This window comes from Myotis daubentonii, chromosome 4, assembly GCF_963259705.1.
Source record: "Myotis daubentonii chromosome 4, mMyoDau2.1, whole genome shotgun sequence".
In the NCBI taxonomy this organism is placed as follows: domain Eukaryota; kingdom Metazoa; phylum Chordata; class Mammalia; order Chiroptera; family Vespertilionidae; genus Myotis; species Myotis daubentonii.
In genome coordinates this window covers 73,811,736-73,834,018 of record NC_081843.1, presented here as the reverse complement: position 1 = coordinate 73,834,018, position 22,283 = coordinate 73,811,736, and the positions used below count along the sequence as shown (strand labels likewise).

The following is a 22,283-nucleotide window of genomic DNA, read 5'->3' as shown; positions in this document are numbered from 1 at the left end:
CAATTAAATGTGTATTGATTCATCATTTGCTACAGTAATGTTCTTCTTTGCATATGTTGAAATGGAGACTATTGTCCCAGATACAAAACTTACTCCTGTGCTTTTATTTTGGGTAAGAGTGTGAACTTGGCTTCAGGCTTTTTAGTTGTTCTCTAGGCTATTTACTGTCCTGTAGTACATTTTAAAAAGTAATGTTCTAATTACTTTTAAAACAATGTGTTCTTATTATAAAGACATTTTGGAAAGTACAGTAAAACATAATGAATAAAATAAAAGCAAGCCTTAATTCCACATGAGCAGATAACTACTGTTACCAATCTATACGTTTTTATACATAGTATTTTCTCTGAATTTTGAAGTCTCTAAAGTACATTTCCACTATCATGGGTAAATGTTAAAAGTCTGCCGTGGCTAAACATTGAAAAGGTATTTTTATTAAAAACGCCTGTATTAGAAACTGCAAGGCATGTTTTGGATATAAGGGGAGAAGGAAGTTTTAAACATACCCACTAATTCAGGGTTGTATGGGTACTTTCGGCAAATGCTGTATCTGTGTTCCGTTACGTAACCGCTGGACGTATATCACACATGACACAGGCTGACTTCCAGGGCAAAGCCTCCTCACCCAGTAATCTTGTACCCTGGCCTTGGACAAATATTTGGGCATCAATGGAATTTGTAGGGTCCTTGACAGGTGGCTTACGTAAATAATGGTGCATGATCCCAGGCAAGGGAGAAGTGAATCAGAATCAGGGACCCACGAAGGGCAAAGAGGGACTGACTGTGAGCAGGTCATTTGAAGCCTGAGTGGTGACCTCATTATTATTGTTTATTTTTTCTTATTTTACTTCTCGTTGTTTTCACCCATTTGGGAGAACCACCTCGATCACCTCCTCCCGTCATCTCAGCAAAAGGCAGCTTCCCAAGCAGCAGGCAGGCCTCAATAAAAGGCTGGTGGGCGTGTTCCCCGCCCGAGGCCGGTAGTTGGACCGCGAGGAGGCTGGGGAAACCATCCCACACTGGAGCAGCGAGTATAAAGAGCCTGGCTGCAGCCTCGGGGCAGCTCTGGCTTCGCAGGGGGACACACAGGCCTCGTAGGTCCACATCCAAGCCGAGTTTCAGTCCGGACACCACGAAGATGGCACCCATTGGGGGCAAAAAGGCCAAAAAGGTGAGTCTTGGGGGACCCAGGGCGCTCTCCGTCCCAGCCAAGAGTCCGGGTGGCGCTCCACCCAAAGCCGAATCACCAGCCCTGGGGAGTGCAGAGGCGTCCTCGAGCCCGGCTGTGAGAAGGCGCTCCCAGAACGTCTCCTGCAAGACCCAAGGAGCCTCTGAGCCCCTCATTCCTGCCCACGTCCACGGCACTCCCTAGATCTCTTGACTCCCCACTCGAGGGCGCCCCCAGAGCTCTGAGACTCCCAACATTTCCCGAGTCCTGCATGCACTCTCCCAGAAGGGCAGCTCCAGACTCACAGGCGGGACTTCTCTCCCGGGGTTCCAATGTGTCTGCGCTCCCGCAGCCGCAGCCACAGCCGCTGCCACCAACGCTGCACGTGCGCCCCTCTGCACCCTGGACCAGCCCCACAGGCTGGCGCGGGCTCGGGCTCTGACAGTTTCCAGCACGCGCCTCCCCACTGTGGGGTCTCCTGGTACCTCCCTCCTTCAGGGTCGTATTTGCAGCTTGGTTGGACCATGGTACGTTTTCTCTCACAGTTTGGTTTCAGCGATGAAGACAAAGTGCACCACGAGGGGGCCTCAAAAATGGGCACAGAGGCCGTAAGATACTGTAGAAGGGCTGTTATTAAGATTTTTAAAACAGCATCTCCAGCACCTGATTAATAACAAGCACATATCTTCCCTTGTTGGACCAGTGTTCTGGTTCAGGCTGTCGGCCGTCCTCTAGTTTGGTGGAAGATGGATGGAGACTGACCTCAAGACTATGGCTGGGTGTATGGGAAGAAAAGGATACAGGGAGAGGGAATATATTTGACCTTTAGTTGTCAAAGCACTCAGCCAGAGGCTGGAGGCTTGGGGAGAGGGCGGGGGGGGGGGGGGGGGTGGCAGAGGGCCCCAGGGGACGGTGAGTAGGCAGACCCCGCCAGGCCAACTGTACCTGCTTAGCTGTGAGGACCATGAGGGCAGGTCTACCTCTTATCCTCTCATTGCCAGCTATCCCCCCAAATTAAAAAGACCTCCACAAAAGAAAAAGGCTAACTCACTTAAAATTTTTAAATGCCATGCAGCATTAATAGATGCTGAAGAAGATGTTGAGAGGCAAATGATTAGAGGCTATCACCAGTTCAATTGGGTTGAGAATCTTTGCCAATCCATAAATCTACTAAATGAATAGTTGATGTACACTGGAAAGAATGATTCCTACCGAGATTTAAAAAATGTTTTTTTGGTTTGGCTCCATTCTCATAGCCATAGATTCTGACCAACTACAAACTCAGAAAATGAAACATTTTAAAGGATTACATAAGCAAAAGATAGACATAAAATGGAAAAAAAGTTTCTTTGGTGACCTTATTTCCATGCATATGCCAGTGTTAAAACATAGACAATAATATGTCTATACTTTTGAGTTTAAAATTATAATATAAGTTACAAAGCTAACATATGTTCATTGTACACAGCTTGGAAAAGACTTATGAACACCATCTGCTACATTTTAGTGTATATTCTGCTAGTTTGTTGTCTAGGCAAATATATACTTTTATACAAAAATGGTCTGATATTACAGATACTGTTTTGTAAGACTTTTTCACAAAACAGTATCTTGAGAATTTTTATAAATTTTTAAAATGTATCTTTATTGTTGAAAGTATTACAAATGTTCCCTTTGTTTTATTTCCCATTGACCCCCTCCTCCCTGCACCCGCCCCTCCCAGGCCTTCACCACTCTTTTGTCTGTGTCCATGACTATGCATATAATTTCCCTGGTTAATCTCTCCTCCCCCACCCCTACCTTCCCTCTGAAGTTCCTCAGTCTGTTCTATGCTTCTATGTCTCTGGATCTATTTTGTTCATCACTTTATTTTGTTCATTAGATTCCACATAGGAGTGAGATCATGTAACACTTATCTTCTCTGATTGGCTTATTTTGCTTAGCATAATACTCTCTAGGTCCATCCATGCTGTTGCAAATGGTAAGAATCATATATGACAAACCTACAGCCAACATCATACTCAATGGGCAAAAACTAAAAACATTTCCCCTAAGAATAAGAACAAGACAGAGTTGTCCACTTTCACCACTCCTATTCAACATAGTACTGGAAGTCCTAGCCACAGCGGTCAGACAAGAAGAAGAAATAAAAGGCATCCAAATTGGAAAGGAGGAAATAAAACTGTCATATTTCACAAATGACATGATATTGTACATAGAAAACCCTGAACACTCCACCAAAAAACTACTCAATTTAATAAATGAATTCGGCAATGTAGCAGCATACAAAATTAACACCCAGAAATTGATGGCATTTTTATACACCAATAATGAACTCTCAGAAAGAGAAATGAAAAGAACAATCCCATTTACCATTGCAACAAAAAATTTAAGATACTTAGGAATAAACTTAACCAAGGAGGTAAAAGACCTGTACTTGAAAAACTCCAGGATGTTGAAAAAAGAGATAAAAGAAGATATAAACTATATAGAAGAATATACTATGTTCATGGATTGGTAGAATCAATGTCATTAAAATGTCCATATCTTGAGAATTTTTTTCATAGCACATTCCACTTTTTTTAAAAAGCTGTTTAGCTTTGGAATAAATATCTGAAGTTCAGGTAATTTACAAATGCATTAGAATCTAAGACATTGTTTTTCCAGATGTAATTGTTCAACCAATTTATGAACAATATGGTAATGGAATCACCACTAACCACTCCACCAGCAAATATTAAATTCTTAGCTATGCTTTGTATTTAAATGTTTGTGGTACTAGAGTTTGAAAACACACGCATGTTCAATGAGAGTTGCTACGTGACTGAACAGAAATATCATGAGTTATTTCAATCAAATGAAAGTTAGTAGCAAGTCATATCTCATTTATTTGATTTTTGTTTGTGTTTTTATATAACTGCACTGACTAGCAATGTGTGTGTGTGTGTGTGTGTGTGTGTGTGTGTGTATTTCTTGTTAATTGTGTTAAGATGTGGCATTTAGGTACATTGAACTCATGACTTATTTGGATTTCAAAATTACATGTGATCAATTCTGTATTGTTGTAGTGGTTTTGTTATCTCATGGATTTTTATGCTTGAAAATTTTTCTAGCTGGAAGGGATATTAGGGAACATATAGCATGACCCTTCTATTTTATTGCTTTAAAGTGAAAATGTTAGTTGTGTCTTCTCTCTGAGCACTAGCTGACCAGATGGCACTGGAAAGGGCAGTGGAGGGAAAGAGGATTAAAATGAGGGAGACTCCAAGAAGTTGGATGCAAAATCTTATGAACGGCTCCACCAAATTTATGTAACCCTTGTTATTACATCAGCATTTATTTTACCCACTGTTATTGGTAATAAATGGAACACAATAGGTAGGTACATTCCAAGTTATTCCTTTCATAGTCTTTTCAGGCTGTCACTCCCTTTTAAAATCGAATCTAGATACCACCTATGAATAAGAATCAGGAGGCCCTATACTCCCCACCTGGCAGACTTTGTGTAAATTTTTAGATTCTGGGCCTTAATGCTTCATTTATAAAATCAGGGAAAATGACCAAATTGAATGCAGGTATTTTTTATTGTTAAAGTCTATGATTCCTTTAAATTAAAAAGAAATGGTTACACTAGAAAATTACTTTCTAATTTACAAAGCCCTTTAAAAATATTCAGGTCAGCCCAGCTGGTGTAGCTCAGTGGTTGAGTGTTGACCTATGAACCAAGAGGGCACAGTTCAATTTCGGTCAGAGCACATGCCCAGGTTGTGGGCTCAATCCTCAATAGAAGGTGTTCAGGAGGCAGCCGATAGATGATTCTCTCTCATCATTGATGTTTCTATCACTTTCTCCTCCTCCCTTTTCTGAAATGAATAAAAATATATTTTAAAAAGTATTCAGTTCAAAATATATCTATTAAACAATAATGTCTGGGTAATTATTGCACAGTACTGTAAATGATTGGAATAGTATGGAGATTGGGCTGGAAATCAGTTTACAAATACTTTATTTACTTGTCTTTCTCCTGTCCTTGTCATGTCACACTTGTAGAGTTCAGCATGCATACTCATAACCTCTTGGCCAGCATAACATAGCTGCTGTTGCAGAAACTGAGTATTAACACCAAAGATAGAAGGCTTTAAGGGATTTGACCTCCTTTGAGGTTGTATCCTTTCCTTCTGTCTTTATCAAGTGTCTTCTGACTTTTCAGTCTTCAAAATGCCTTACTAGTATTATATGCCACTTCAACTTTGTCAATTTTAATCATCTCCTTAGTTTATCTATAGAAGAAGAAAGACTAGCCTTCACCATTTTAAGAATGTGTGCTTAAGTTTTCATTTGAGGATTTAGAACAAAACCTGTTCATTTAATCCTTCTTCAGGTATTTCTTCAAACATAACATCTTCCCACATTCTTCAAAACTCTTTAACGTGTCCTGAAAGACCACCACCCCCGACACATGCATACACAAATGTTCATTATATGAGCATGTTGGCTGTTTGCCTTATAGATAGTACCATGAATTTGTAAACTATACATTGTACTTTCTTAGAATTCTATAGAAATAACATTTCTCAAGAATATGATAGCAAAAGTTAAAGATAAATTGTCTATAAGTTAAAGACAGAAAATTGTCTAAAAAGCTCAAGTAGCTCCTTTCTCCCCCCTCATCTGCAATTTCAGGGCATCCTCGAACGTTTAAACTCTGGAGAGGTTGTGATTGGAGATGGAGGGTTTGTCTTTGCACTGGAGAAGAGGGGCTATGTGAAGGCAGGCCCCTGGACCCCGGAAGCTGCTGTGGAGCACCCAGAAGCAGGTTGGTGCCTTGCTCTATTTCGGGTGGGAACGTGCAGCCCGCGGGCCATATAAGGCCTGCAAAATCATTTGGTCTGGCCCTTCCAAGGCATTAGGGGTGAGTTAATTAAGTGTTTGACCAAATATAGCAGGCTAATTTTTAAGTTGATAATTTTGTATGCTATAAATATCCAAATGGCCCTTGTCAGAAAAAAAGGTTCCCACCCTTGCTCTATTCGAACTTTTCATAAAAGAGCACTATATTGACTCAAGTCTAGGTGCATACCATCAAACAGATACACTCATGCCACATTTTCCAAATATTTATTAATGCCTGCTGGGCACTGTGCTACATATGTAAGTATGGATCCACGTGTTGGATAAGCAAAACAGTCCTCTTTGTTACTGTCACCTGTGTTTACCACTTGGTCCTGACCCTCACTGTAGATAAGTCTAGTACCTGGCTCTCTTCCTTCCTCTGCCCCTCTCTGCCTCACCTCTCTAGGTGACTTCAGTGCAGCACTCTTTCCGCTAGTGACTTGGTCTCCTCCTCATCTCCAACTGAACTCTTCCTCCACCCACCCCCACAGCAGCCCACTCCTAGACCTTGCCATCATCAATAGCTGTCCGTTCATCTCTGAAATCTCAATTACCAGCACTCACTCTTTGACCACCACCTCCTATCTTTTCTGCTCACTCTAACACTGCCACTCCCCAATCTCATCAAAACCCTCAGTCTTTCTTCCCTCCCACTTTAGTGCTTCTTACCCATTCTCCTGCATATGTCCACCTTCTCTCCTTAACCACTTTAAGTTAAATGGTACATGGTACAATATCAATCATGGCCTTGCAGATAGGCCCTCCTCCACTGTATTGATGCCAGCTAGTTAACTGCATTTTATACTAGCTCACCCTATTTAAATTTGACTATCTATCTATCCTGCACCTGTACCTATACACCTATTCTCACTTACTTTTTTGACCACAATTCTTTTATGGCTAGGAGGGAGGTGGGATGGAACCTGAGGGAGTTTATATGTACATAGGTAATATCTCCCAGTTATATATGCATAGAGCATAGTTAGATATTACCCTTGTAAATTTACTTGAGGAATGCAAGTCTTTGGGATTCCACAGCAAACTCTAAAAGGTCAAATAAAATTTTGCAGTATTTCTTCAGTGGGATAATAAATTTGCAGCAAAATCATTTGGGGGCAAAATGTGACCTAAACTAATGTGAGGATATTTATAACAGTATTACCTTTAGTGTGGTTACTCATATATTTTGGTGTAAAATAAGTATTAATGTGTTTGATGGGGGGGAGCTAATGAGAGTGTTAGATAATATATAGCATATATACTGTAATGGCTTTCTAAATTGCCCCAAATTCTGAATTCCAAGGTGTATTTAGTCCCAGAATGCCTTGGATAAGGGATTATAGGCCTATAGCATAACTTTCCCTTCCTTGCCGTTTCCAGCACTAAAAAGTGAAGCCCAGGTACCAGTCCTACAAAAATATTTCCGGTGTAGTCCAATTTTCTGGGAAGTTTTCCAGGATCTACCTCAATTCTAGCTTTCACCCAGCTTAATTTAGAAAAGCACCTGCAGGTACACACATTCATTTACATAAAATAGCATGAAAACTGACCACCGCTCTCTTTCAGAGCATGAATTCTTTAAACACCTTTAATTTCCCCCAAACGCTAAATACATCTGATGTCCTGTGAGGCGCATAGAAGACTACCTAGCAAATAGTGATGATGATTTGCCTTTATGGTTAAAAAGAATACAATTTAATTAAAGTGACTACAGAATTCATGTCTTTCTGTATTTTCTCAATTAACAGATAAATGTATCACAAGAAAGGTCTTTTCTAATTATTTAGACATTAAAAATGGACATTTGTCCTCAGGAAACCCCAGTCCTGTAGGGCACACAGACTCATGGAATTTTGAAACTCCCTTTGCCTTGCAGAGATAAAGAAATTACTGCCTTGATGGGGTAGGTAAAGAGCTTGCCCAACATCACACAGTTCACTGTAGCTGTGTCAGGAAGATTCCAGGTTCACTGACCTCTTGTGCCTATGCTCTTTCCCCCTACACACAGTGCCACATTAAAAAATAGTGAGGATGTAAGAATTTGTAAGGATACCCACTCAGCAACTTAGTCAAGAGACTGGGTAACATTTAGCTTCTATGATGCTAAGATAAAACTAATGTAACAAAGAGTTTAAAACCATAGCATGAATATAATTAATTAGTACAGGCTGTGTGCTTGTCCTAGAGACCAGTCACACCCTATTATTTGTTAGAGAAGGAAGACTCGGGAGTCTTATGATGAAAGAAAACAGAAAATAGAAAATAGAAATTGAAAGGATACCCCAAAATTACCAGACTAATTCTCCTATTGAAGTTCATGTCAGAAGTTGTAGTTCTTGTACCCAGTGGAATCAGCATTGGATTCAGCAAGGAATTGGGGTTTGCTGGGTCTGGAGGGGCTTGGGGCATCTCGATTCATAAAAATTGACCCCCAGTGAGTCTCTGTGTGGGTACGTTTTGAAAAGCACTTCAATTTTAAGAAGCATGGTGGGACAATCAGATCAACTAAGAATAAGGAGTTGGGTCACTGCCCTCTGGAAAAATCTGATAAAAGTGTGTGGACCCTCTGCACTGTGAATGTACAGCTACACAAACAATTTGCATACCATCCCAGGATTTTTTTGCAGAGCCTCTGGAATACACCCAAGGACAAGCTGGGTGGGCTTCCTGCTTATAAGCCGTGTGGCTCTAGTGTATAGGCACCTGGTCCACAGGCTCTGTGCCCCTGCTCCAGCCGCAACAGCTCATCTGATTCATACATGGGGACTTGGTTCTGTTGCTAATTAAAATAAGTACAAACCCCTTAATTTAGGCATCCTTTTAAATTCCCACTGAGAACTAAAGTTTCCATGATTTAAAAACAAAGATTTGGCTTCAAGCTTAGAAACCCATTTTCTGAAATTCAAAAGCTTTTTTTTGCCTCACTTATTTGTTCATTTTTTTAAAAAAAAACACTGAGCTTCCTATGTTCTCTGGTCTAGTAGGCACCTGGGATGCAAAGATGCCAGACTCATCTCTGGTCTTAGCCCCTGAGGGCTAAGAACTCCAGTGTCCTACTAACTTCCTGGCTTCCAGGATAGTCGCTTCCAGACCTTTGGATTTTATAGGCCTCTGGAATTTCAAAATAAATGTCAGGGGCTGGTACTGGATTGCTGATTTCTTACTTTGCCCAGTTAAGTCCCCTGACAATGCAAATACCAGCTAAGTCTACCATTTTATAAAATGAGCATTTTCCCCACTCTCTAGGAATGGTGGTTCTCAACAAGGCTAAAAATAAGAATTAGTTGGGAAACCTTTAAAAAAAAAAAAAAGTCTGTGCCTGGTCCCAAACCAATTAAATCAGAGTATCTGTGGGATTACCCTCATATTCATAACTTTTTAAAAGCTTACAGGGTATCTAGTGGGCTACCAGGGGTTAGGATCACTATTTTAGAGCAAAGGATATATAATCCCTTAACTTGAATACACTTTGTTACATGGAAACAATTTCTATCATGTTTCCTCTAACCTGGGAAAGCTTTGCTTTCTGGCATTCATTACGGACATGTTTGAACCTTGCTCCAATTCTTATCCCACTCATTTTTCAGAAACGCTGAGGTAATCACATCACTCCATTGCTTACAAACTGTGGGCAACACTTGTGGTCTGGAGCCTAGACTCCTTGGGATGATGTGCTATGCCATTCATACTGTCTGCCAGGCTACCTTTCCAACTGCATCTACCGCCACTTCTCCAACACATCCTCAACTCCAGCGGCTCAGAATACCTGCTGTTCCCCCACAGGCCACGCTTGTTTCCATATCCTTGTCTTTGCTCAGGCTGTACCCTCTGTAGAGCATGCCCTTCCCTACCTCCTCACCTGGCAAAAATGCTGAAATGATTCCCCCTCTCTGGGACCTCCCTCTTTTCTTCTCCCCACTCCATGGTAGAAATCTCTTCTTCCTGGCAAGAGACCCCAGATCCACCTCTCAATTATCCCACGGGAGGCATGAATGCCAAGCAACCAGGAATTTCAGGGGATGTTTTCATATTTATCCTAGAACTTGGGTTAATAAACTGATAGCAATTGGTGCCTTTCTTATTGAATCTCCCAGTTCGCCAGCTTCACCGAGAATTCCTCAGAGCTGGATCCAATGTCATGCAGACCTTCACCTTTTATGCGAGTGAAGACAAGCTGGAGAACAGGGGGAACTATGTGGCAGAGAAAATATCCGTGAGTAAACCATACACGGCATTCTCAAAAGAGTGCAGACGACACACGTCATCAGCAAAGTTCTGACAGAGAAAAACGCTGAGCCTCTGCAGAGTGTTGTCTTATTTTAAATAATACAATAATGAGATATATGTGAATAATACTTGGGTTTGATCTGGAGTCTCCCAAAGTGGCAGAAAGATATTTAATGATTAATGATTCTTTCAGGCTCCTATGTGGGTATCCTTATAAATTCTTTCACTGTCGGGTTTTTTTAATGTGGTATAGTAGGGGGAAAGTCATAGGTACAAGAGGTCAGTGAACCTAGAATCTTCCTGACTCAGCTACAGTGAACTGTGTGATGCTGGGTAAGGCCTCTACCTACCCTATCAAGGGGGCAATTTCTTCATCTCTACAATGAAAAGACATTTTCAAACTTCCATGGGTCTCTGTGACCTACAGCACTGGGGTTTCTTGAGGATGTGTTCATTTTTAATGTCTAAGTAATTAGAAAAGACCTTACTTGTGTTACATTTATCTGTTAATTGAAAACATAAAAAAAGACATGAATTCTGTAGTCACTTTAATTGAATTTTATTTTTATTTTTCTTAAAGGCAAACGATCATCATTATCACCACTATTCTTCTAAGTGCAACTTTGGCACTGGAAGATACCAGATCTTTTTATGTAAAGACTTTTACCCTCTCATAGATAATGTGATGTCCTAGATACCACCATTAGATTTATTTTGTTTTCAACACTATTTTTGATGTTATTGTCATTGCAAATTGCTCAGCTTGGTAATGCATTGAACCATTCCATCACTGTCATTCTCCGGAATCAAATCACTGTTATAACATACAACTGAGATGGGGACATCTGAATAATAATTTTGTTTCAGTTTCACATAAAAATGTAGATGTATCATATACTCACCATTTTAGGGGCAGAAAGTCAATGAAGCAGCTTGTGACATCGCCCGGCAAGTGGCTGATGAGGGAGACGCTTTGGTGGCAGGAGGCGTGAGTCAGACACCTTCGTACCTCAGCTGCAAGAGTGAAACCGAAGTTAAAAAAGTATTTCAGCAGCAGTTAGAGGTCTTCATGAAGAAGAATGTGGACTTCTTGATTGCAGAGGTAAAGAAAGACATGATCAAAGATGAGACAAGTGCACTTAGTCCATTTTCTCTGCCTTCTGCTTTCATGAGGACCAGGTGAGATTAGGTGCTAATCATGACTAGTAATAGTAATATTTAGTTTTGAAATCTTTTTCCAATTTAGGGCTTTTACTAAATTTGATTCAGTTAATCTCATGTAGTGTTTTTCAAACCTTTTCCCTGCAATTCACAGTGAGAAATCACCATTCTATTCTGTTTTTAAAAATGCTAATAGTTCTCAATTTCAAATTCTCAGTATTCAAAACATTTCAAACTCGGAGTTTGAAAATCACTCATCTAATTTAGTTATTGAGCAATAGAATGCATTTTCAAATTGTTCTGGAGAAACAAGATGACAAGTACTTGTTGTGTTTCAGTATTTCGAACACGTTGAAGAGGCCGTGTGGGCGGTTGAAGCCTTGAAGGCCTCTGGAAAGCCAGTGGCAGCGACCATGTGCATCGGCCCCGAGGGAGACCTGCACGGCGTGACCCCCGGCGAGTGTGCAGTGCGCCTGGTCAAAGCAGGTGAGGATGGATTGTGATCAGTTTGTAATTAGTGAGACTTTTAAAATAACATACAAATGCAGGGCCATCTATGGATCACTATATACTAAAGTATTAACAGGAAAAACCATTAATTTACTTTTTTTAGGACTATTGATATATTGTTGAGTCTTAAAGAGAAAAATGTAAAAAAAAAAAAAAAGATACACACACACACACACACACACACACACACCAGTCTTTTGAAAGAAGGAGCAAGTAGGCCTATGCTGAAGGTTTAACAACTAGGAACGGGAAAGAATTTAGGCAACTCAAAAGGAGCATTCAGAAAATTTGTGTTTTATTTTAAACTTATCTCCAGTTGAGGTCTTTAAACATTAATAACTGTTAGAGCAGCTGCCCTCTTTGCCAGTTTTTCCACTCTTGTAAATTATGCTTTGCTTTTTTTTTTGTAACTGACATAATAAATTTTAAAAATCCTTTGATATGAAATATTGACCACCTCATTTATCTTACATAATTTTCATTCCTAATATCAGATTTCATTTCAATTCAGGAAAATGCCGATTGTTTTAAAATCTGCCTCATTTTAAACCCAAGGAATAGCTCAGTGTCAGTGGAAGAGCCAACTCACTCTGCAAAAAGACTTTGGCTATTTCTTTAATTTCTGATTTTTATCCAGCTCCTGATATTTCATGGAAGTCACTTCATACTTGTCATTGACAATAACAATTATTTAGGAATAAAGTTTTATAATACTAATTTTTTATAGGTATAAAAATGGGGTGGGGGGAATTAACTTATTTCAGAAAGATCAGAGGAGGCCTTAATCATCACCCTTGTTAACTAGCAAGGATTCCTGGCTTGAGTCTCATCATTCTGTTCAGAGTAGGTGGTCACAGTGTTTGAAATCACTGTACCCTATTTATATCCTTTGTAGCACTTCCCACTTGTCTCATTTGTTTATTGCTTTAATGTCTGACTCTCTCACTAGACTGCAAAATTTAAGAGGGCAGACACTCTCTTGTCTCAGCATTGTCTCTCTGCCTAGCATAGTGCCTATTACACAATAGGTCCTGAATAAATATCTGCCTAATAAATCTATCTGATATCCACCTAATAAGTCTATCTTCCAATGTTAGTTCAAATTCTACCTCCATGTACCCTAAAATAATCATCCCTACCCCATGTATCACTCCGTCTTCTTGGGAACTATAACATTTCTATTTATACCCCTCATTTGGAATATCCTCAGTCAACATTTTCTAATCTATGGGGTGTTATAGGGTCATGTAGTCAAATACATTTAGAAAATGCTGTGTTAAACCAAGTTAAGCAGGTCTCTTTACTACAGAACTTCTCAGAGCCTTTTATATGTTCAGGCATATTGGCAATGTCCAAGAAGGGGATATAGTGAACAGCTACTATCTAACTTAATGGATCACAGAACTTATTTTCATGGAGCAAACCTGAAAGCCCTGTGCTAAGTTATAAAATTCTTGGTGTCAGGGACTATGTCCTATGTTTATATTTCTCTAGAATCCCTTACAAGGACCCTTTTACCTAATAGACATACAATAAATAGCCAACATATGATTAATTAATTAGCATAATAAAGTCAGGCAAGGAAAGAAAAATTCTGGCAGCACATCATCCAAAAGGAAAAAAAAAGAGAGGAAGATAGGTAGTCAAGATCCAAGTGAAGATATTAAGTAAGATTTTGAATATACAAATCTAGAACCTGATGGAAAGGTCAGGTTAGAGAGAGAAATTTAGGGGAGTTCTAGATATAGATGGTATCGAAGGCCCTGGTGCTGAAAAGAAGGTGTAGGTGAAGAGCAGAAGATGGCATCATGGGTCACTCAGGGTTGAACAGTCCAGCCTTGGGGAGGAGTGGGCACGAAACACCCCCAAAAAGCAGCCAGGGCAATAGGTGCAACACTTAGGGAGTGTGGGAAGTTCTCAGAAGGGGAGAACTATTATTGAACATTATGTTAAGAGAAGGGGAGTGTTGATGAAAGAGGCGGGGATCCAATAGACTGAATGCTGCTGAGAGGTAGAGTGAATGAGAACAGAGAAGTGATTACTGGATTTGGTAAGATTGAGGCCAAAGGTGCCCCTTCAAAAGCTGATTCAAAGGAATGGCCATGAGGGCGGCCGATAGAATAAGAATAAAGAGCAAACTGCAGACCCAGGCCAGTGGGGACCCCTGAGGTACCTGCCACTGAACACTGGATCCCACAGCTTGTGGCATCAGCTCTGCTGCTCCTGGACTCTGGATTAGTGATATCACTACATTGGCCTGATGAAAGGGAACATTGATTTATTCCTCAGATAGTGGTATGGTAACCACGGGTGCAATCTAGCAGCTGGGAGTGCTAAAAAAATTATTGTGCTTGCAATATTAATGTCAAAAATTGAAAACTTGACTACTAAAATTTAAAGTTAAGAAAAACTCTAATAATGATTAAAAAAAAAAAAGATGGACAGCCAAGTGTGCATAAATGACACTTCAATTATACCAGACTCTTCAAAGCACTTTTCACAGAAAGAGCTTGCTGCCTGTTAGCAATCATTCTTGCACAAAGGTAAGATAGATTTGCAGAGAGCAGGGATCAAATGCTATACTTCCAAATTCACCTGATTAAGAGAGGAGAGTTGGGCCTCCTGGTATTCTGGTGAATCCCTAAAGCTAAAATGTTCTTCCCACTTGCAGGAGCTTCCATCGTTGGTGTGAACTGCCATTTTGACCCCACAATTAGTTTGCAAACAGTGAAGCTCATGAAAGAAGGCCTGCAGGCTGCCGGGTTGAAAGCCCACCTGATGAGTCAGCCCTTGGCCTACCACACTCCTGACTGTGGCAAACAGGGATTTATTGATCTTCCAGAATTCCCCTTTGGTAAGACAGACATTCTATACACTGTTTCTGATGTCTTTATGTTTAACACATTCCAAATAAATCTATAGCTCATAGAGCTGTATCATAGTAAAGGAATGTATGCCTATCTCCTCAACTCTAGCTCCCAGCTTTTCTTCCTGCAGCCACAAATCCCTTGATATTAGATAGTCATAAAAGAAAAAGAAGGTATCAGCAGACAAAGATGATAGGTGGGATCAGCAAAGATTTTCATTCTGGTTCCAGCTCTGTTGCTAAGTTGTGTAACCTTAGCAAAATTCCTTAGTTCCGCTAGATCAGCGGTTCTCAACCTGTGGGTTGAGACCCCTTTGGGGGTCAAGCGACCCTTTCACAGGGGTCGCCTAAGACCATCGGAAAACACATATATAATTACATATTGTTTTGTGATTAATCACTATGCTTTAATTATGTTCAATTTGTAACAGTGAAATGGGGGGTCACCACAACATGAGGAACTGGAAGGTTGAGAACCACTGCTCTAGCTCTTAATTTTCTCATCAGAAAAATAAGACGGTTAGAACCAGGTAACCTCCAAGATCCTTTCCTCCTATTTTGAATGTTGCTCAGATACTCCTACTCCAGGGTTTGGGGATGGAGGAAAGATATCACTGGGTTACTCTATGAAAAATTTGAATGAAGAGACCCAGCAGTGAATTGAGGGCACTCTTGCAGTCCAGGCAGAAGGATAAAGTCTTTTAGTGTGTTTTGGGAGTGGGGGTGAGTCTACCTTGAAAATCAACCCCAGAGATATCAGCAGGGCCTGAGCATGGCCAACCTCCTGTTCCATTCTAAGGTCTTTATACCATATTCTGTATCCTATAGGGACCCTCAGAGAAGTAAGATATTATAAAATAATCACTCTAGGACAACCATGGAAGAAGAATGGCAAGACATTTGTGTTACTTATTGCTGTATAACAAATTACTGTAAAACTTTGTATCTACAATCTCATAGTTCCTGTGCATTATGAATTCAGGAACAGCTTAGTTGGGTGGTTTTTGCTCAGAGTCTTTTAAGAGTTTGGGGTCCAGACAGTGGCCAGAGCTATAGTCATCTAAAGGCCTGATGGGAGCTGGGGGATCTACTTCTAAGCACTCTAGTTGACTCTTAGGAGCCTGTGTCAGTTTCTTACTGTCTTTACTGGAGGCCTGAGTTCCTCAGCGCCTGGGTCTTTCCACGGTGATGTTTGCGTGTTCTCACAACATGGCATCTGGCTTTCCCTAGGGTAAGGGTTCCAAGAGCACAAGGCAGAGACTATGCAAGGATGAGAATATCAGAGGACAGGGTTCATCTTGAAAGCTGACTACCACAGCATTTAAAACTGGATATATATATATATAGACACAAAGTAGCTAACAGTTTTGAAAAGTTAAGAATTAAATATTGACCATTTATTTAACTCATTTATTGAAGATTACATACTTATTATCGTTGTTCATTTAAACTATTTTTTAAGAAAGAATTTGGTCATAATGTCATTTATTGCAGGACTGGAGCCCAGAGTCGCAACCAGGTGGGACATTCAAAAATACGCCAGAGAGGCCTACAACCTGGGGGTCAGGTTCATCGGCGGGTGCTGTGGATTCGAGCCCTACCACATCAGGGCGATTGCAGAGGAGCTGGCCCCAGAAAGGGGCTTTTTGCCACCAGCTTCAGAAAAACATGGCAGCTGGGGAAGTGGTTTGGACATGCACACCAAACCCTGGATTAGAGCCAGGTAAGAACCTTTAAACTATATCTGCCAAACCAAACTCATGTAGATTAATTATGAATATGTCCAAGTGAGGTCATCATAAAGAGTATAACTAATTTGATGTGTAATGATAGAGAGTCAGTTATTCTCTGTAAATTACCTCACAGAGATGTCTATAAAACATCTTGATGGAGCAATTTCTAGAGAAGGCTTTAGGAATACAGAATGTGAGTAGTGTCAGTTGCAGTGAAGTATGATTTCATGCTCTAGGAAAGCACCATCCATGTGGTGGGCCCTAACATGGATTCTTTAAGACTTAAGTATAACAAATACTTATTAAGTGCCTGCTCTATGCCAAGCACAATTCTCAGAGCTTGGAGTTGAGTGATGAATAAGGTAGAAAAAGTATTTGCCCTCAAAGCTTACAGTCCAGTGGAGAAGATGAATAATAAACAGATTTTATGTCAGGCAGTGTGCAGAGCACTAGGAGTAGAGAAATGAACAGCTGTGGTAGAAAGGGAAGGGAAGAGAAGGGAAAGGAAGGGAAGGGAAGGGAAGGGAAGGGAAGGGAAGGGAAGGGAAGGGAAGGGAAGGGAAGGGAAGGGAAGGAAGGGAAGGGGAAGGGGAAGGGAGAATGAAAGACTGTGGAATGGATAAGAAAACCAATATATTATACTGTGGTAACCGCTTTAATAATAGAAGCATGGAAAAAAATAACAATGAAGAGAAGTACTATGTTTGCCTTAAAAGAAAGATATTTTAGCAGAAGGGATGAGCTAGAGAAGGGGGTGGAGGGTGAGCACCCCAAGCAGAGGGAGCAGGTCTGCTCTGTTCAGCTGACATTAATTGAGCACAGCTATGCACTAAAGGCCCTTGGGGGCAAAAGGCAGAGAAGGGCTAATGAAGGATTTTTAAGAGAGCTGCTGCCCAAGCTAAATTTTGAAGGGTTAGGGCCGTGGTCGGCAAACTCATTAGTCAACAGAGCCAAATATCAACAGTACAACGATTGAAATTTCTTTTGAGAGCCAAATTTTTTAAACTTAAACTATATAGGTAGGTACATTGTTATTAACTTAATTAGGGTACTCCTAAGGCTTAGGAAGAGCCACACTCAAGGGGCCAAAGAACCGCATGTGGCTCACGAGCCGCAGTTTGCCGGACCACTGGGTTAGGGAAACAGCCTACAGAAATGCACTCAGGTGGAAAAAGAATGGCATATTGAAAAACTATAAGTTTGAGAGTATCAGAGACAGAATTTGGTAGGAGATACAAGGCAGGAAGAGGGGGCAGCCTTTTACTCATGCTCATAAGGTAAGTATGACCTCATCCCAATGGCAGTGAGGAGCCTGGAGGGTGGCAAGTGGTCCAGGACAAGATTTGCAAGTTAGCAAGTTTTAATAGCCTTAAAACGGAAACCTGTGAGGAAGCCTTTGCTAGAATACCAGACGTGATGAGGTCTGAGCTAGAGGAGACAATGGAGAAAGAAGAAGGAGGCAGGTCCACGGAGTGAGAATGTAGAAGCGATGCCGGTGTGAGAAGAGCAGCAAATGTGGGCTCAGCTGGTCATGAGGAAATGATTGGGGAGGTAGGGTAAGTCGGAGAGAAAATGTCCCTATTTTGATTCTTAGCTTTTGATCCCTGTGCATATGTTAAAAAAGGAAATTCAAAATAATTTTAGGCATATAGATTCTGAGGGGAGAAAAGTTTGAGTGCAAATTAATATGTGTGTTTTAATGGATATAGAGTCTCAAGAGTGCAAAGAGGGTGCCGTGGAGGTATTCTACTTCAGGGAGGAGTCTAATATGTGTTTTGTTCACCCAGGGCCAGGAAGGAATACTGGGAGAACCTTCGGATAGCCTCAGGCAGGCCGTACAACCCTTCCATGTCAAAGCCGGATGCCTGGGGAGTAACCAAAGGAACCTCCATGCTGATGCAGCAGAAAGAAGCCACGACTGAGCAGCAGCTGAGAGAGCTCTTTGAAAAACAGAAATACAAATCTGCGTAGTCGCCTCAGTGGAACCCAATTTTGTGAATTCTTCTATGTTTGGGCCACAGTTCTTAGAAATAAGGAAAAGATGGTTAAAATACAATGCTCCTATTAACGCCAGCCTATACATAAAATTGGTATGAGCTGAACAAAATAGAATTACAGACAGCACTTGACAATTTTAAAAGTATGTTTTAGAAGTTTCCTTAGAAGCAAAATAAGTACGAACGAAGCAAATCTTAAGCAGGTTTACTAAGAACCCACTGTGTAGTAGGCATTAAGGAAATCGCTGTGGCCAAGGAAGAGTAATTCTGACCTCAGTCCCCACTTCAAGAAGCTTGCAGGCTAGTGAGGAGGATTAGACATGAACTGTCATAAATGGCTCCGTGACCAGATTGGGACAGATAAAGTGATATAGGGAAGTGACTTCCAAGCTCCTGCGAACATGACCCTTAGCAAGAAATACAGTTTCATATAATGACCCAGTAAGGCACATACCATACAACCACTGAAATAAAATGTGTGGTCTATTCTGGTATTTTGTGTCCTATTTCTTTCCATCTTATTTTATTAATAAAACATGCTGGTCAAGATCCTTCAAATTGATTTCATGATCCATTTACAGGTTTTGGCCCATAGTTTGAAAACCACTGCTATGGGACACTTCAGCTATGGGGACTTTGCTATTTAAGTTTACTCTTAGATCACTGGTCAATAAGTACCCAAAGCCCAGAGTCCTGCTCTCAGAGCTCCAGAGTTGTTTTCTTTTTGCTGATCCATTTGTACCGCTAAGAAACGTACCAGCCAAAAGGGAGGGGGTGAGAAGGGATTGGTGTCTAGGCCCTCTCCATTCTACCCCAAACTGAATCCACCTGGATGCCTCCAATAGTCAAGCCTGAAGAGCAACAAGCATGTGTTACTTTGGTAGCTTAAAAAAGGGGTAATTTAGAGAAAAACAAAAAAGAAATTCTCCAAACTCTATCCAGGTTTCCTAGATGGATAAATATGTGTTTACCTGATAATATCTATGCTCTTATGAGAGCCCAAGCCGGGAGATGCAAGACCATTAGAATAACCAGGGCTACCCTTCATGTATTAGGAAAGAGTCCATGCTGCTTTATAAACATCCTTGGATTGGATAGCTGTTTAAAAATTATAATTTCTTCAACTATTAAAAATATAAATGCAATGAGACTATCTTGGTGACATTAGGTTCTTATTTTCATTTTATAATTTGCTAAGTCCTATGTGAAATCTCTATACCTCAATTTATCCATCAATTTAAAAAGAAATAATACTTCCCTTCTTCACACGTGTGCTGGAGCTTTAAAAGAGAAGGCAGCAGTATTAAAAAGAAAAAAAGTTTCTAGAATGTTCTTACAAAGATAATTAGCAATTCATCCCTCACCCCCAAATGCACAGAAATGGAACCAAAGCAGTATAACTCTCAGAGGCTGCATATGACTGAGGTAAAATTAGAATATAAAATGCCACTTTTTTTTTGTTAATACCAGAGGATATTTTTTTCATTGATTTTTAAAATATATATTATGATTGATTTCAGAGAAGGAGAGGGAGAGAGGTAGAAACACCAATGATGAGTGAGAATCATTGATCGGCTGCCTCCCATACACCCTCTACTTGGGACTGAGCCCACAACTCAGTTATGTGCCTTGACCGGGAATCAAATCATGACCTCCTGGTTCATAGGTCGATGTTTAACCACTGAGCCACACCAGCCAGGCTTTCCCTTGGTTTTTAGAGACAATGGAAGGGTAGGGAAGAGACACAGAGAGAGAAACATAGATGTGAGAGAGACACATCAATTGGTTGCCTCCTGCACAGCCCTGACTGGAGCCAGGGACTGAGCCTGCAATCGAGGTACATGCCCTTGACCAGAATCGAACCCAGGACTCTTCAGTCCACGGGCTGATGCTCTGCCCACTGAGCTAAACCAACTAGGGCAAAATGTCACTTTTTTTTTTTTTTTTACAAAGTTGCTATCTACCATTTCTTACTCTCAAATCAGGTTCAATATGTAATGCTTTAATTCACAGATGACAGAAACTTTGATTTATTGTACTAGTACTGTGTAAGATGCTTGCCCCTTTGATATGCTTTTCAAAACTTTATTGCCACACAAAACATTGTAACCTCTAATCATTCTTTTTAAAAAAATATATATTTTATTGATTCTTTAAAAGAGAGGAAGGGAGAGGGATAGACAGTTAGAAACATCGATGAGAGAGAAACATCAATCAGCTGCCTCCTGCACACCCCCCAATGGGGATGTGCCTGCAACCAAGGTACATGCCCTTGACCGGAATCGAACCCGGGACCCTTCAGTCCTCAGGCTGACGCTCCATCCACTGAGCCAAACCAGTTAGGGCTCTAATCATTCTTATATCCTTTGATTTGAAAAACATTCCCTCAAAAGGAATTAATTCTATTCAAGAGGTGCTTGAATAAACTATATGTCAACACTGCCTCCTAGTGGCCTATTTCATATTTTGAAAATTTTTTGAAATTCAGCCTATCCACCAACTGCATTAATTTTATTTCCAAAAATATTGTTCATTAAAAGGGAAGGTTCATTTAATAACTCATAGTTTACTTATGTTAAATAAACATTTCTCACTGGTAAATATATTTTTATGGAATCAGAGCCAAAGGTACCTTAGAGATCATGAGTCTAAACTCTCTCTTTTAAGGGTAAGATTACTAAGTGAGGCAGGGTACCAAGTCAGGAAGAACTCCTAGTCCAAGGCTGCTTTAGCTTGGATTCTAGGTAGAAGAGGAGTGGAACCAAGGACAGATGGATCAAAACACTGAGTTCATCCTCCAGCCAGGAAATAAAGATCCTTGCATTACTCAGCCTCAGTGCAAGCTCACTGAATAAACTGTTTGCAATTTATGACCTGACACTTCATTACATTGTAGCAAAGCGCCTTCTGGTAAGAGAATAATGCCAATGCCGACCTACAGTGAGACAGATCCACACAGGAAGGGATTAAAAGCTTCAGTTCCCAACTTCTCCAGAGGGGGGCAGCAAGTCACCAGCAGGGAATTCCTGTGGAGATTTATTTTGCTTTGAACCTAAGCTATTTCATCAGAATGAACTGTAACATAAAATGGCAAAAATATCTGTAGTCCTCTCTTTTTGTTCTGGTCAGTCTTTTTCCTACGACATGTGGACCTTTGAATCATACCCTTGGCAATTCACCCCTCAAGAAAAACCTTGTATGTCTCCAACCAGATTCCCATTTTCCCCAGCTTGCTTCATTCTTCCCAGCTTTGACCACATTGGTTAGCTGTGAGCATTAAACAGACTATTTTCCCAAATTGCTTCTCTGTTAGTCAATAACATAACTTTGGCCAGTCTGGAACCTTCCATGTGTTACCTAACAGGTAGACAACTCTGATTCTTACACAATAAAGGGTGGAGAAGTTAATTCAAAGAGAGAAAAACAGAGGAGCCCCATAAACTGCTTCAGGAGTAGAATGTCTGAAAGTGAGTGTGTTAAAGAACATGGGTAAGAGATAACAAGACCCAATGTTTCTAAACATCTCCAGGAACAAATGAATGTTTAGTATTTGAACAGAAAACGAATGAAAGGCAGCCAAATGCTGCAAAGACTTCTCACAGATGGTGGTAGGAAGAACAGGGTCATTTAGCGAAAATTGGTGGGAGTGTGGTGAGGGAAAAGGAAGAGCTAGAAAATGCTTCTAGTTCCCAAGCAGCTGGAGGCATTCTGTTAGCCTGGGATAGATG

At 40.6% G+C, this 22,283-nt stretch overlaps 1 protein-coding gene across 1 annotated transcript; it reads left to right on the top strand.

Annotated features, from left to right (window-relative positions):
- Nucleotides 1–971: 971 nt before the first annotated feature.
- On the top strand, nucleotides 972–19,049 carry BHMT (betaine--homocysteine S-methyltransferase). The gene is made up of 8 exons (XM_059694246.1): nucleotides 972–1,171; nucleotides 5,852–5,984; nucleotides 10,156–10,274; nucleotides 11,199–11,390; nucleotides 11,788–11,935; nucleotides 14,631–14,813; nucleotides 16,320–16,548; nucleotides 18,346–19,049. The coding sequence occupies exons 1-8, from the start codon at nucleotides 1,139–1,141 to the stop codon at nucleotides 18,527–18,529; spliced, it is 1,221 nt and encodes a 406-aa protein (XP_059550229.1). The 5' UTR covers nucleotides 972–1,138; the 3' UTR covers nucleotides 18,530–19,049.
- The last annotated feature ends 3,234 nt before the right edge of the window (nucleotides 19,050–22,283 follow it).

What these genes read in the sequence shown, in the direction of transcription:
- BHMT (XM_059694246.1), top strand. Translation starts at nt 1,139, where the DNA reads ATGGCACCCATTGGGGGCAAAAAGGCCAAAAAG. An exon ending in ATGTGGCAGAGAAAATATCC is followed by an intron (nt 10,275 to 11,198) that starts GTGAGTAAACCA and finishes TCACCATTTTAG; the next exon opens with GGGCAGAAAGTCAATGAAGC. An exon ending in TCTTCCAGAATTCCCCTTTG is followed by an intron (nt 14,814 to 16,319) that starts GTAAGACAGACA and finishes CATTTATTGCAG; the next exon opens with GACTGGAGCCCAGAGTCGCA.